General features: G+C 36.9%; 1 protein-coding gene across 1 annotated transcript in view; it reads left to right on the top strand.

Annotated features, from left to right (window-relative positions):
- The window catches only part of LOC140511640 (uncharacterized), a 97,855-nt gene that overhangs the window by 46,762 nt on the left and 36,429 nt on the right, over positions 1 to 14,664 (top strand). The window contains exon 7 of the mRNA XM_072620813.1: positions 13,780 to 13,844. Within this exon, the coding sequence (XP_072476914.1) occupies positions 13,780 to 13,844 (65 nt within the window). The remainder of the gene's footprint in view (positions 1 to 13,779; positions 13,845 to 14,664) is intronic.

Raw genomic sequence — 14,664 nt, 5'->3', positions numbered from 1 at the left:
ACACATATCTCCTTCATTTTAAAATCAATCTGTTCCTCTTTTTTCACCTGTCTACTGAATTCAGGAAAGTGGTACCTTTCTAGTTCTCAGGTAAATTTAACACAGGTACAAACTTCACCAGATAATTCTATTTTAGTTATTAATTCTATTTCTTTCTTTTGTCGCATCTATTGTCCCCCTGTTTTAGAGGAAATCAGGCATTAGACCATTAAATGTCTACCTTTTAGATGCTGATTGCTGCCTTATCTCCTGTCTCCAATTCTACTTTTCTTTCTGATTGATTCTATAGTTGGATTCTTTTTCACTGGATGTTGACCATGTAATTCTTCTGTAAGACACTATTGCTGACAGGTTGGGAAGGGGGGTTCCTCCATCCTACCCCCATTACTATGTTCTATCAGATGCATCCCCAGCTGTCTCTTTGTCTGACCCCACAGCTTGATTCTTTTGATTTTAATCTTTCACAGAAGTTACCTCAATCAAGGACAAATCCATTGCCTCTGCCAATCCTCAGCAAGCTTTCTGGATCCTTTATATGTGAAAAGACCAAGAAAAGTTTGAAATGGACATACCTAAGGAAACCTCTGAATCTAGTGAACCTTTATGTCTCATTGTCTCTGTTGTATTCCCCTTATATCTTAGATTTATGATGGTGGTGAAGGAGAAGGAAGGATTCCATTTATCAAGGGGCCACTGATAAGTCCCTTGTTACACCTTGAAATTACCACCACCATCAAAATCATATTACCAAAGCTCTTTTCCTCTTTGCTTCCTATACCAGTACCACTTGTCACCATCCCCATCTACCCTGATAAGTAAATTACCAGTAGGACCAGACCCCAGGCATTATTTGAAGTAGAAAAGTAGTATCCAAGATCACCTTCCTAAGCCATTTGATTCTCTTTGTTCTTCACCAGTGTTCTATTCTCTCCTTCCTCCTCCCTTTCCTCCCCTGCCAAGTCAGAACTTTGCTGTTAAGAATGAATTTAATATTGGACATTTATACCTTAGAGTAAAGTTCAGTCAATACTCTATCTCTCCATGGGGATATTTGCATTTTAAATTCATTTTTAACTGTGGAATGAACAGCTTTGTTACCTGTCAAAGGGGTTTCAGATAACCCCAATCATTTGGGATAAGTATTTTACGAGGAGGAGTAGAAGGCATTCGTGATACTCATCTTCAGAATTTAGACATTTATTTTTCCTTCCCCTCAGGCTACTCCTATTCACAAATATTCTTCCTGTCTATGCTCCATACTTTGGAATTTTAGGTCAAGAGCATATGTCTAGAATTTTACTTCTTTTATTCATTAACTAGTCTAGAATTCCTAACAGGAACTCCTTCCCAATAATCTGTCATCACTTCCTGAGTTAGTGGGTTCATTAGTGTTCTGTGCCAAGAACCACACAAACCATTTCCTTCCTAGAAGCATAAAACCTTTGCACTGACTGTTCCAATAGAATCATTTATTTTTAATATATAATATTTTATTTTGTCCCCCAATTTCATGTTAAAATGATTTTTTAAAATTTGGTTTTTAAAAATTTTTTTGAGCTCTAAATTCTATCCCCCTCTCCCTCCTTCCCCTTCCTGCTCCCTGATACTATAAGCAATAAGATATAGGTAATATATGTGCAATTATGTAAAACATTTCCATATTCATAATTTTCTTTAAGGAGACTCAAATTTTAAAAAATGAAAGAAAGTGAAAAATAGCATCCTTCAGTCTGTATTCAGATAACATCAGTTCTTTCTCTGGAGGTGGATAGTATGCTTCATCTTTAGTTCTTTTCTATTATTTAGGATTATTGTATCGCTGAGAATAACTAAGTCACTCACAGTTCTCCCTCCTACAATATTGCGGTTACTGTGTACAACATTCTTCTGGTTCTGCTCACTTCACTTTGCATCAGTTCATGTAAATCTTTCCAGGTTTTTCTGAAATCATCCTGCTTGTCATTATTTAGAGTTGGAAGGGACCTCAGAGGTCACTGAGTTCAATCTTCTCATTTTATATATGAGAGAATTGAGGCACACTTGCCTAAAGTCATACAGCTAGCAAGTGTCTAATGCAAGATGGAACAATGGTGGTCCTGACTCCAAGTCTGCGTCCTACCTACCACACCATGCTGCTCCTCTACGCACCTCAGATATTCAAATGGATCTATGATTCCATTCATCCTGGAGTTCTCTCATGAAAAGGAGATTACAACTCGTTCATACTTGCTCAACTGATGGAACTGCTATACATCTTCTTGCAAAAGTTCACTGTAGGGGGTCCACCTAGTTCCAGTGGAGCCTTCTGGCTGATCCCCTCATTCTGGCCATTTAACCAGTCTGTGTTCTCTTCCTGTCATTCAATTCCTTTATTATATCCTTGTCTTCTATTTTTCAGAGGTCTTCATTCATTATTTACTTTTCTATTCTCTAGGGGATACACATCTATAATAATAACTCCAAGTAAGTTGTGTTCCAGTTCCCACTGCCATATAGCAACATAGGTAAAATGTTTGTATTTAAAAGGTGGACTTTTGCTTTCATGGGAAGCTTGGGGTCAGTGATAAGCTTTACAGTTTCCTAAAAGTAGTCCAGAATGCTCTTCTCCTTTTCAACTCTGGGCCAGGCTAACTGTCCATCTGTATTCTCTATCCCAGATTGGGCAAGCTCTGTAGGGTTTCCATTCAGATGTGTATGGAAATTTGGGCAATAGATGTTCTTCATTTTCATTCACTTGGTCTTTTCCATGTAGATGGATGAAACAAACTCTGAATCATTGCAGCTTCTTTCCAGGAAGCTCTAAAATGTCTTGGGACTTGATCTACAGCCTAGAGCATTTGTAGGGCTGTGCCATCCATGGGGAATCCTTTCAGACCTAGACTCTGCACTGGATTTCCTCCATCACCATTGGGAATACCTTACTCTGTTTTGTGCTTGATCTGATGTTTATTATCAGAAGGTTGTTGAATAGGATGCTGTTTCCCTTATTATATCTTCTCAGGAATCTTGAATGATTTTACACCTTCGTACAAAAGCCTATAAGGCAGAATTTTGTTCTGCTGAATCAAATGCATATCCATACTCAACAAACAAGCGCAATGAAATTGCATAATCTCTAGATCATTCAGTAAATTGTCAGATTGTAAGGATATAGTACTTTGTTGAATATCCCTTATGAAAACTTGCTTCTTCCTACCAGAATCTTAATTAAAGATGGTGTTGATTCTCATAAAAAAAATTTTTAATGAAAGAATAGGCATGTAAAACTATATTTACTGGTTTCCTACTGTTACTGGCATTTATTCAGTTAATATCACTATTAACTGGCACTAACTGATATACAAGTTATCTGAAAGAGTAGAAAATACCAAATGTGTGGGAAAAAATCTTGAAACATTAATTTTCAAAATTAATTTTTGAAAATTAAAGAAAACATTGGCATATGTGGACTCAATACCATACATGCTCATTTTAGGGAAATTAATGTACTTGCTACCACTTCCACCCACTGTTTTAGAGCTTTTGGGTGTGACTTTTTTTTAAACTGTGTCTACCATATCAATAATGAACAAAAGATGACGACATTCAAGTGCACTGGGCCTTTAAGATGAAAGTCTTTGGGGACTCAGGAAAGCAAATATTATAGTGAGTGCATTTTATATCTTGGAAAAGGAACAGCCCCGATAATGAATTTTTAAGATAGCAATTTGTTTAGCCTCCCGAGGCCCAGGCAGCATGCTGAGGGCATGAGGGCCAAAAGTACCTTCAAGCAAAAATCTCAGCCCACTGTCACCTCAGGCAGAATGAACATTTAAAGTAGCAGTGTGTTAATACTTAAAAAGGAATTTTCCATGCATTTTTAATAACTTCTAGCTTTTGCAGATGAATTTAATGAATGATGTTACAAAGAGGCCGAGTCAGCTTGCCGTTTTCCAGGCACCATCTTTCATTATTTATGCTCCTTCTAATAGCTACTATGGCACATTCTTTCAATTAAAGACTTAGTCTTGCTAAAAGCATGTTTCAGGGCTGATAAAAGTCATGCTAGAGATGTTAGCAAGTCTCTGGTTTGCTTCCCTCTCCACCCTAAACCATTATATAGGAGTGTGCATGGGCTTGTTTTAGAAGCAGGTTCATTAAGGGCTCTAAGCACACAGAGTCATTCTTGGGTGTGGGAAGGAAGCCCTTAAAAGGAATAGTATCTGATTAAATATTCATGGGACACATACTTTTGCATTTCCATTTCAGCAGACATTTATATGCAAGGCACTATACTAGGAGCATGGGATTCAAAGATGAAATCAACTCCCTTCCCACAAGGTTCTTATAGTCTAATGGCAGCTGGCAGGGCAGCTAGGTGGTGCCATAGGGCACAGAACACTGGGCTTGGAATCCGGAAGACTCATCTTCATGAGTCCAAATCCAGCCTCCAACATTTACTAGCTGTGTGATCCTAGGCAAGTCACTTAACCTTGTTTACTTCAGTTCCCTGTCTTTGAAATGAGCTGGAGAAGGAAATGACAAACATTCTAGGAACGTTACCCATCTGGCTTCGAGGTGGAATTGGCAAATCATGTCCCTGCCTTATCCTTTTATAGTAAATTTCCATAATCAGAGGAAATGGTCAGTAAATTAGTACTCATATTTGTCATCTGCCTGCTGACATAGTCATGTGAATTATTATCCCGCAGACTAAGGCTGCAATAATAAAATGTGTGTTTAAGATCTGAGCTGTTCAGCCTAAAATTATATTCCTTTCTATATCCTAAACTATTTAGTAATTAGATATTAGATATTAATTACTGAAATTAAATGAGAAACATCTTTAATTTGGTTTGGGAAAAGAGAATTTCAGTGCAATGAATTTTCTTAGAGGGAGGTAACCTATCTGACCTAGTCATTACTTAAGTATCCTGGGGGGGAGGGGGGGAGATCTTCTACCTACAAAAGTGTTATTACTTCCCAAAAGCATCTGATCCTCTTAAAGAATTGGAATCAGAGTGGAATCTTTTGAGAGAGTAACAAGATCAGATAATCCTGTATATCAAATATAAATTATTCTAGCGGGGCTTTTGCTTTCTTGCTTTGTTTTCCACTATTCTGACATTACTTTTACTTCTCCCTATATTTGGGCCCTATATATTGAACTTGCTTGTCAGACTTGCTTGTCAGAGTTTTGTCTTTCAGACTATAGGCCATTCACCTACACTTGGTAGCAAACAGTGGGTACCAGCCCATGTCTACGCATTGTCCCCTGGACACATCCTGTGATCGATTCTAGTCAAATTTGGACCCCCTCGAGTCAGGGACAGCACTATGGCCCTTGCCAACAGGAAGCAATTTCAGAAGCTGAGACCTTTCCCCCTTACCCCAAAAGATTTTGGGTCCCATTTGTTTAAGGGGGGAATGATGGGGTCATGAGACCTGAATTCTTAAAAGGAAAAGACCTTGTCTTTGAAAACAACCCAGTCCCTGAATTTTCCCATATATTAAAGCCCAGATTACTGGTGCCTCCACCCAAGGCACATGGCCCACCCCAGCCAAATCTTTCATTGTCTGCACGTGGCCCTCCCCAGGTTACTTGCCACCCCTTGATCTCATCCAGATTTTGTAACAGCCTTTTTCTTTATAAAAGTATGCTAGGAATCTCACGAGCCTAATTGGTGTTATAATAAAATCTCATTACTCTGACTGAAAGAAGGCTTGAGTGGTCTAATTCTTTCAAGGCAGATCCCCCCTGTACCCTTGCATTTTGGGGATCCCAGACTGTATCATTTCCATATGGTTATTGATAGCTTGAACTTCTTCCTTTGAAAACCACCTGTTCCTGTGCTTTGACCATTTATCATTTGGGCATGGCTATAAGTCTTATAAATTTGAATCACTTCCTTATATAAATTGGAAATAAGACCTTTATCAGAGAAATTTGCTGCAAAGATTTTTCCCTGTTAAATATTTCCCCCTAATATTAGTTGCATCTATTCCTGCTTCTTCAGAAAGTCAAGCTCCTTTGCACCAGATCTGGGACCTCTTCTTTTTCTGGTACATTGTCCAGGGCAAGTCCCCAAGATACAAGGTGCCAGTTACTTCTGGCCATTCCCAGTATCTGCAGACTTCTCTTTCTGCCTTACTGTATTGACCTGGACTAGGAAAAAAAAGACTCACTGTGATTATTTTTTCTTGGATTTTCTGATCAGGACTTGGTTTAGTGCAGGGGTGAGGAACCTGTAGCTTGGAGGCACATGTGGCTTTCTAGGTCCTTGGATGTGGCTTTTTGACTGAATCCAAGTTTTACAGAACAAATCCTTTTATTAAGGGGATTTGTTCTGTGAAGACTATGGGCATGGGGGGAGGAAGGTATATGTCAGCCCAGCTTCCTTTTTTCCTTCTTGGCAGTATAGATTGATATATTATAAGCTTCATGATGGGTAGGGACTTAAATTTTTGTTTTTCTGCCACTAATGCCTACCTAGCATGGTGCTTGCCACACAGTAAGTACTTAATAAATGCTTGTTAATTATCATTTTTCTTAAGGTTTCTTTCTCCTGAAATCTTTCAATGCTACTTGGCTCTCCTCTTCTACCACTAAACCAGCTTTTACAAGCTACCCTGCTTTAGGGCCAGATAACCAATAACCAAACCCTTAGAGGGTTGCTCTATTTCCTACTAAGTAAAGGTTAGGGAAAGAATGAAAGAAGAGCTTTCCTTAAGATACTAGGTACATCATCAGACTATATCCTTGCACCTGAATTAACTCTTGATCTCATCCTAGCCCTCCACCAGTTTAGCCTCTTAGCCACAGTTCTGATTCTTTAATATGTTTTAAGTCTGGTTCCCAGACCAAATTTAGGAGGGTGAGCTAGATGCTTCCTCTTTGTTACCCTACCCTTATATAAAGAATTGCTTTTACTTAGTATTTACTTATTATTTCAGGCTCCACTAATTAAAACATTGACTCATCTTAGATTTAAGGAAAGATATGAGATACCTTAGATAAAAGAGAAATAAGGCATTACAGAGAAAAGACAAGGCGTATTACTATCTAAATAAGAGAGACCTGGGTTCCCACTTTTACTCCTTCCCCCTCTCTATTTATTATTTGTATGACCCCAGGCTAGTCATTTAGCTTTTCTAAATCTCATTTGTAAAAAGAGGTAGACCAGATGACCTATAAGGTTTCTAAGATCTAAGATCGATGACTGGATAGATGACTCTATGATCCAATGATATATCCAGTGGCTATACAACCCTGGACAAGTCTATTTAATCTCAGTGCCCCAGGACCCTCTCTTAGATTATAAATTTCAGAACAGTTGATGATCTGCGTTGGAAGAAGCAATTTCCTCAGTGGGAAATCACAAGATCCTTTTCTTTTCCTTTTTTTCCCTCTGCCCCCATGGCCCAACTCTTAAGTTACAGGCATAAGTTTTCCTATTTATCCTTGCTTCACATATATTTGTTTGCATGTTGTCTTTCCCATTAGATTGTAATATCCTTGATTGTAGAGACTATCTTTTGACTGTTTTTGTATCCTCAGAGCTTATGATAGTCCTGGTAAAATAAACATCTGGTTAATAAATTTTATTGATTTGAAAGTATCCTGATTTTTATCCTAATTTATTTTTTGTTGACTTTGTTCCTAGCCACACCACATACTACGTTCCTTCATATACACTGCTCCAATTAAATTGAATTACTTTTTCCTCTGTTCGCATTAAGCTTTCTCCTATGTCCATGCCTTTTGCCTTTCTTTGTGCCAAAAATGGGCCCTGTTCTCAACCCCAGGACTGTTTTTGTCAATTATTCTCATTCTTCAAAGACTTTCCCCATAGTCTTTTTCTAACACTCACCCTTCCTTCTCAACTGAAAGCGATTTTTTTTCCTTCTCAGATATACCCAAACACTTCTTTACCTAAGCCTCTTTCTCACTTATCTCACTCTCTCTGGTATCATAGCTCCTGTGTATGTGGTTTCTAACCCATAATGAATTGTAAACTCCTTAAGAACTGGATGTAGGCTGTATCAGTCCTTGGTTGATCAGTTAATATACTTAGCACTTACTTAAAAAAATTTTTTTAAATTTATTTTTTGTTTTCAACATTCACTTCTATAACATTATGAGTTCCAAATTTTCTCTCCATCTCTCCACTCTCACCACCTCAAGATGGCATAGCACTTACTTTTTATTCTACATGTCTGATAATGTCTTGTTTTTTTGTTTTTTGTTTTTTGAGAGGGGGCGAAGGGGTGTTGTTTTCTTTTGTTTTAGTATGTGTGATTTCATCAATGTAGGGCATTTATGGTATAGTAACTCTTTCCAGCAATGCACATCAGCAACTTGTCTCTACCACTTGGTCTTTGGGAATTATCTGCTACTGCACCACCTAGCTGCCCACGAAGGAACTAGTTCTTGTTGTTCAGTGGTTTCAGTCATGTGGTCAAAGGGTAGGCAAGCAAATTTTTCCAATAGTGTTTATAGTACTCTGTAGATTTTTGTGAGATCCAAATTTTGAAGGTTTAAGGCACTGTGTATATTAGTTATTAGTCTATGGAAGGGAAACTGAGTAAAGATTCATAAGTGAGAATTGTTTAAAAGACATCCTTTCTTGTATTCCCTTTACAAAGAATCAGTTGTGAAAATGTATATAAAATGTTTCCCTTCATTTGTCCATTATTCTTATAAGAGTATAACTAAAAATGCTCAATGATGAGGAGAGATAGATTCTAAGAGTAACAAGAAAGAAAAAAGGTTAAGTGACCTACTATAGAATTTTTAAACACCCCAAATGTAGTATTATCTTAGAATGAATATGATTTATTTTATTTTTGGTATAAGTGGTGTTAGTTTAAAATTCATAACTTAATTTTAAAATAATTTAGATTAAAATTAACAATTTAAATGTTAATTTGACTTGAGCACTAATGTTTATTTTCCAGAACTCTAGTAGCATGCATTTATTAATTTTCTTTTCTTTTCTTATGTGGAAGGAGCAATGAAAGGCAGCAACTTTTCTCACTGAGTTATTTTTCAGCTCTTTCATTTTATTTCTTTTGACAATCTGTACGTATAGAACTTTCATTGACTTGAGGATGCATCTAAAAGCTTTTCAGCCCCACAATCTAATCAATAAAACACTTTTATTTTCCTTAGTGCTTCGAAACTTGATGAAAGATTTTTAAAAAACAAATTAATTTGTTCTATATTTTGTTCAATGGGAATTGAGCACAACAAACAGAAGAATATTATGATGAGAAACAAAATTAATGAATGCTTAAAATAGCTATTAAGATGATTAGGTTTCTATAAGCATTTGAATTTATTTTTTTTTCTTTTTAAAAACTGCTTTGTTTTTAAAAAAAATTATCAATCATTTATTTCTTTTCCTTCCCCCCACTCCTTACATATACTGAGAGAAAGAGAGAGAGAGAGAGAGAGAGAGAGAGAGAGAGAGAGAGAGAGAGAGAGAGAACCTTTTCTTCTTTATTTGATCTCTTTGAGGTATAAGCCTAATAATGGTCTCACTGGGTTAAAGGGTATGCCCACTTTAGTGGACTTTGAAGTTAGTGGAGTTATTTTCTCCCCATTCCCACCCCCAAGGGTTTTTGAATCATTTCTCAAAAAATATTTATTATTTATTTATTTTTAACTTTTAAAATTTTCTTTTGAGTTTGAAATTCTCTCCCTCTCTCATCCTTCCCCCACCCACTGAGAAGGCAAACAATGTGATATCAGTTATACATATGAAATCATGACACATATTTTCATATTAGCTATATAGTGCCAAAAAAGTGAGAGAAGTACGTTTCCATTTCCACTCAGAGTTCTTTCTCTAGAGGTAGATGGTATTTTCCATCATGAGTCCTTTGAGATTTTCCTGGATCATTGAATTGATCAGAGTAGCTAAGTCTTTCATAGTTGATTATCATTACAATATTGCTGTTACTGTGTACAATGATCTCCTGACTGCTCACTTCACTCTGTGACAATTCATATAGGTCTTCTTATGTTTTATGAAACCATCCCCCTTGTTATTTCTTATAGCACTATAGAACTCCATCACAATCGTACTCCAAATTTGTTTATCCACTTCTCAATTGATGGGTATTGTCTCAATTTCCAATTTTTTGCCACGACAAAAAGAGCTGCTATAAATATTTTTGTACACATAGGTCCTTTTTCTTTGGTCTCTTTGTACAGACCTAGTAGTAGTATTTCTGGGTCAAAGGGTATGCACAATCTTATAGCTGTTTAGGCATACTTCCAAATTGTTCTCTAGAATGGTCAGATCAGTTCACAACTCCACCAACAGTTCATTAGTGCACCATATTCCCCTCATCCCTTCTAGCATTTGCCATTTCTGATAGGTACAAAGTAGTACTTAGAGTTATTTTAATTTGCATTTTTCTGATCAATAGTGACTTAGAATATTTTTTCATATGATTAGATAGCTTATTCAGCTTTTTAAGAAATTCTTTTTCTCAGTGAATTTTGGTGCCTCTTTTACCATTAGACCAATTGTTATTTAAAGCATTATTTTCTTCAGTATTTTTTTTGTGCCTCTTTTTACTAAACTGTTAATTAATTCTTCATAATTTTCTTGCATCACTCTTACTTATTTTCCTCTACCACTCTTATCTCTTTCTTTATCTCTTCCAGGAATTCATGTTGGGCTTGTATCCAATTAGCATTTTGATTTGAGGTTTTGGTTTTAGGTGTTTTGACATTATCATCTTCTTCAAAGTTTATATCTTGTTCTTCTCTGCTACTACAGGAGCCTTTTATGGTTGAATAATTTTTGTTATTGTTTGCTCATTTTCCCAGCCTATTTCTTGACCGTGAACTTTATGTTAAAGTTAGAGTCTGCTCAGGCATCATCCCAAGACTTTATCGTGATGCTGCTTTCAGAGCAAGTTCTGAGGGTTGGCACTTTTTCAGTGTTTCCTAGGGGAAGTTGTCCTGGGAAAGGTGTGGTCTCCACTCTTCTGGTGTGTGCTCTGGTCTTTACCCAGGAAGGGCCCTGCTGTCTTGGCTGCCTCTACTGCATGCACTCTGGGTTAGCTTCCACCCTGATATCTCAGACCTCTTCTGCTGACCTCCTAAATTGTCTTAGGCTGGAAACATGTATCATCCTGATTTTATATGTGCTCCACTCCAAAATTCAATTTGAGTAGTTATTTTAAAGTTGTTTGGAGGGGAATATTGAGAGAGTTTGGTTGGGTTACTACCTCTAACCTGCCATCTCGACTCCACCTACGCTAATTTTCTAATCCTTTAACAAGCAACTTTATTTTCCTTCATCCAAATTATTGACATATTCAATTGTCAGGCGTGTCTTCAATTCAACATCCCATAAAGTATTGCATATTTCAACATATTAAAGTCACATGTTATTTAAACCAGGAACCATGTTTATTGGTAGTTAAGGAGAGAGAAAAAAAAGAAAGCAGTTGTGATATCTCACATATTTGTCCTCAACTTCAGTTGTATCTAAAAACTCTGAAATGTGAAGGGAGCAGTGCGTGGGAACAGCTTTTCTGTATTTAAATGTATACAATTAGCTCATCTTGTACTGATTAATAGATTCTGGAAACATCTGTAGATGTCAGACTTTTGTAAATCAAGTAATTTTAATACACTAGAGAAGCTTGCTATCTAAAAGACACTTCTACAATGTAATTTCCCACTCATTTCTATTTTGCAAATTTAGATTGTCCACATATTTACTTTACTCAAAGTAGCACGAGCCAATAAGTTCAATTCAATCAATACTTCTTAAATCCCTGCTATATGCAAGGTATAGCTTGGTGAATGAAATTGTCCAGCCCCCAGCTTTACTATCACAACAGTCTAGAGGGGTTATTGATAATTCAGGCCAAAGTTTGGCCACCAGGTGATCATTCTTTTGGAAGTAGCAACTCATGGCCTTCTATCTTCTGAGGCAGGGAGGAGGGATGATCTGTGTCAGTACAGGAAATATCCTAATTTGGAAGAATCAAAGTGTCATGCCATATTGTTGTGTCCCTTGGCAGAATTGTAAGAGTGGTCCTGATTCATAAGATAAAATGAACGTTAAGTAGCTTAAAAATTATAACTTTCATTTCCTATTTAAGGAAATGTGGAAATAAGATCTTCTAATTCTTGAATCACTGTTATAATTGAGGTGTTTGTGGTCTAATGAAAATATCACTGGATTTTCAATTAGAAATCCTGCACTTTCCATCTAAAGCTGTGTGATCTTGAGTAAGTCAATTTGTCTCAAAGACAAAAAGAGATTTAAAGGAATGCATCCCCTGCCTGCCTAATAGAGTTATTATGAGGACCAATGAGATTGAACTAATCAGACTGATTCTGTGTCTTTTTAAAATTGATCCTTTCACAGTTAGTTGATTTTGTCCTCTTAACTGTCTAAGCCATGTTCTTTGTCTTTGAACTTAGGTCAGAAATTCAGCTGTCCAGCAATGAATAAAGTTTAGAAATCCAGTCCTCCTGTTCTATTCTTGAGTCCAGGAAATCTATTGCCCTTGCAGGCAGGTGGACACCAGGGAGCCTAGCCTAGTATCTTTACAACACCAAGTTATCCTTCTTGGATGTCTGGTTTGTTATCCAAAGAAGTCAGGTTTCCTCTCTCTGTCTTTGCAGATGCAGCTGGACTCACAATGAACATTTCCTATTTAATAGGGGGAGTTATTGCTAGACTTCATTCCCAATTTTCCCTTCAATCACATTTTTTTCCATGTATGATGCTAGACTTCCTATTTTCTGTACTCCCCAAAGCTATAAAAGAGAGCTGAGACCCTCATTCAAGGTCTTAGCTTTGCTGAGGAAGAGATCCTATTTACTGGTAAATTCACACTTTACTAATAAATTGAATGTTCTTGGATATTTGTGTCTCAGTTTACCTTTATTAAATCCTATTGAGACAAGATAATGCAGATAAAGTACCTTATCAACTGCAAAAAGGCTTGAAAATGTTATTTGACATAGTAGAAAGTGTGTAGAAAACCCAGATTTGAATGCTGAGTCATTTACTTACCACCTGTGTCACCTTGGGAAAATTACTTATCCCCTGTGAGGATCAATTTCTTCATCTGTAAAATGAGGTAAATGGAAGTTTAGTAGTTCCCAACATTTTTGTTCTGTGAACCCCTTTCAGTGACAACAAAAGGTTTGTGAAACCCATTAATATGCTACTTGTAATATTACTTATAATTATTTATTAATTAAGGAATCATTAAAGGATGACTAGTGTCATGAAGCAACAAGGGGGTTTCAAACCACTAAATGGAAACCCCTGGAATACATGATGTTCAAGGCTCCTTTGAACTCTAAATCTGTGATTCTGTAATTCTTACTTCAAGGATCTGTAAATTCTTGGATCCACTATCCACTGTCCTCAGGAACTTAGTAGATGGTTACTGAGGCTTGCCGTGGCCAAAATCTTCATTACTCTGAGTCTGGTCTGATGGTGAGTTTATTTGAACTTAGGCAGGCTGATCCATGTACAACAGACTTTTGAAAGCTTGTCAGGGAGTAGGCTCTGGCTCTGCTATTGAACTCAAGTCACTTCCTTGAGGCATCAGGGTAAGAATTTAAGGGAGTTTTTCTTAAATAAATGCAGCAATTTGTTGACTCACTGAAGTATTTTACTAGACCATCCTCTCCCCAGGAGACATCATTTTTTCCTACTTGGTTGCATAAATTTGGGTAGATGATTGCTTTCAATATCATTTGTGCTTATAAGATTGTTTTTGTATGTTGTTTTCTGCTTTGTCTTTCAGGATTTTGACTGCATTCTCTCAGATATAGTACAAGAACAATTTCAAGGAATATGCAGCTTTATAAGGTACAGTCTATGGACATCACTTCAGAGTTTCAAGGATTGTGCTATTTTGATAGAATAAGCACTCTTTTTCCAATGTTCTCTCTGCCTCATCAGATTATCTTCATAAGCTGTTGAGGTCAAAGAAACTCACCACCAGTGTTCATTTTTTGCGTGACAAATGTCTCGAACTTAGCTCGACTGGTCTTAAGAGGACAGATATAGAGGCAGCATAGTACAGTGGAAAGGGTACTGGATTTGGAGTCAGAAGACCTAAGGTTTCAATCCTTACTTTACCAACTACTTCCTGTGTAACCTTGGACAAGTCACTTAATTTTTCTGTGTCTATTACCACACTGGAAAAGTGAATGGGTTGGAATAAATGACCTTGAAGACCTTCCAAATCGAAGTTTATTATTCTATGCTGTACTGGAAACCCTTTAAGATTGTTGGTATCTGCCAGAAATGGAAAGGTGCCAGCTTAGCCTTTGAGAATCTCTGCCAGGATGAGGCACTGGAAGAAGACTAGAGCAGAGAAACTTTAAAGGGAAAATTATTGAAAGCTACATTTGGCACCTGGAGTTGAAATTTAGATGACTTTTATATACTTCTACCATTCCAATAGCCTGCATTAAGAAACTGATGTGCCTTAAAAGTTCATTTTATAGAATTTTGAACTTATTGGTAGAAGGGAAGGAAATAAGCACGTATAAAGCACCTACTATGTGCAAGACACTGTGCTAAGTGTTCAAACAAATATCTCAAGTCAAACAATGAGAATCAGAGTTAGGATTCAAAGCCAGGTCCTCAGACTCCAAATTCATCACTATTTCCACTGTGTCAT

Source organism: Notamacropus eugenii, chromosome 6 (genome assembly GCF_028372415.1).
Source record: "Notamacropus eugenii isolate mMacEug1 chromosome 6, mMacEug1.pri_v2, whole genome shotgun sequence".
Classification (NCBI taxonomy): Eukaryota; Metazoa; Chordata; class Mammalia; order Diprotodontia; family Macropodidae; genus Notamacropus; species Notamacropus eugenii.
This window is presented reverse-complemented; position numbering and strand designations above follow the sequence as displayed.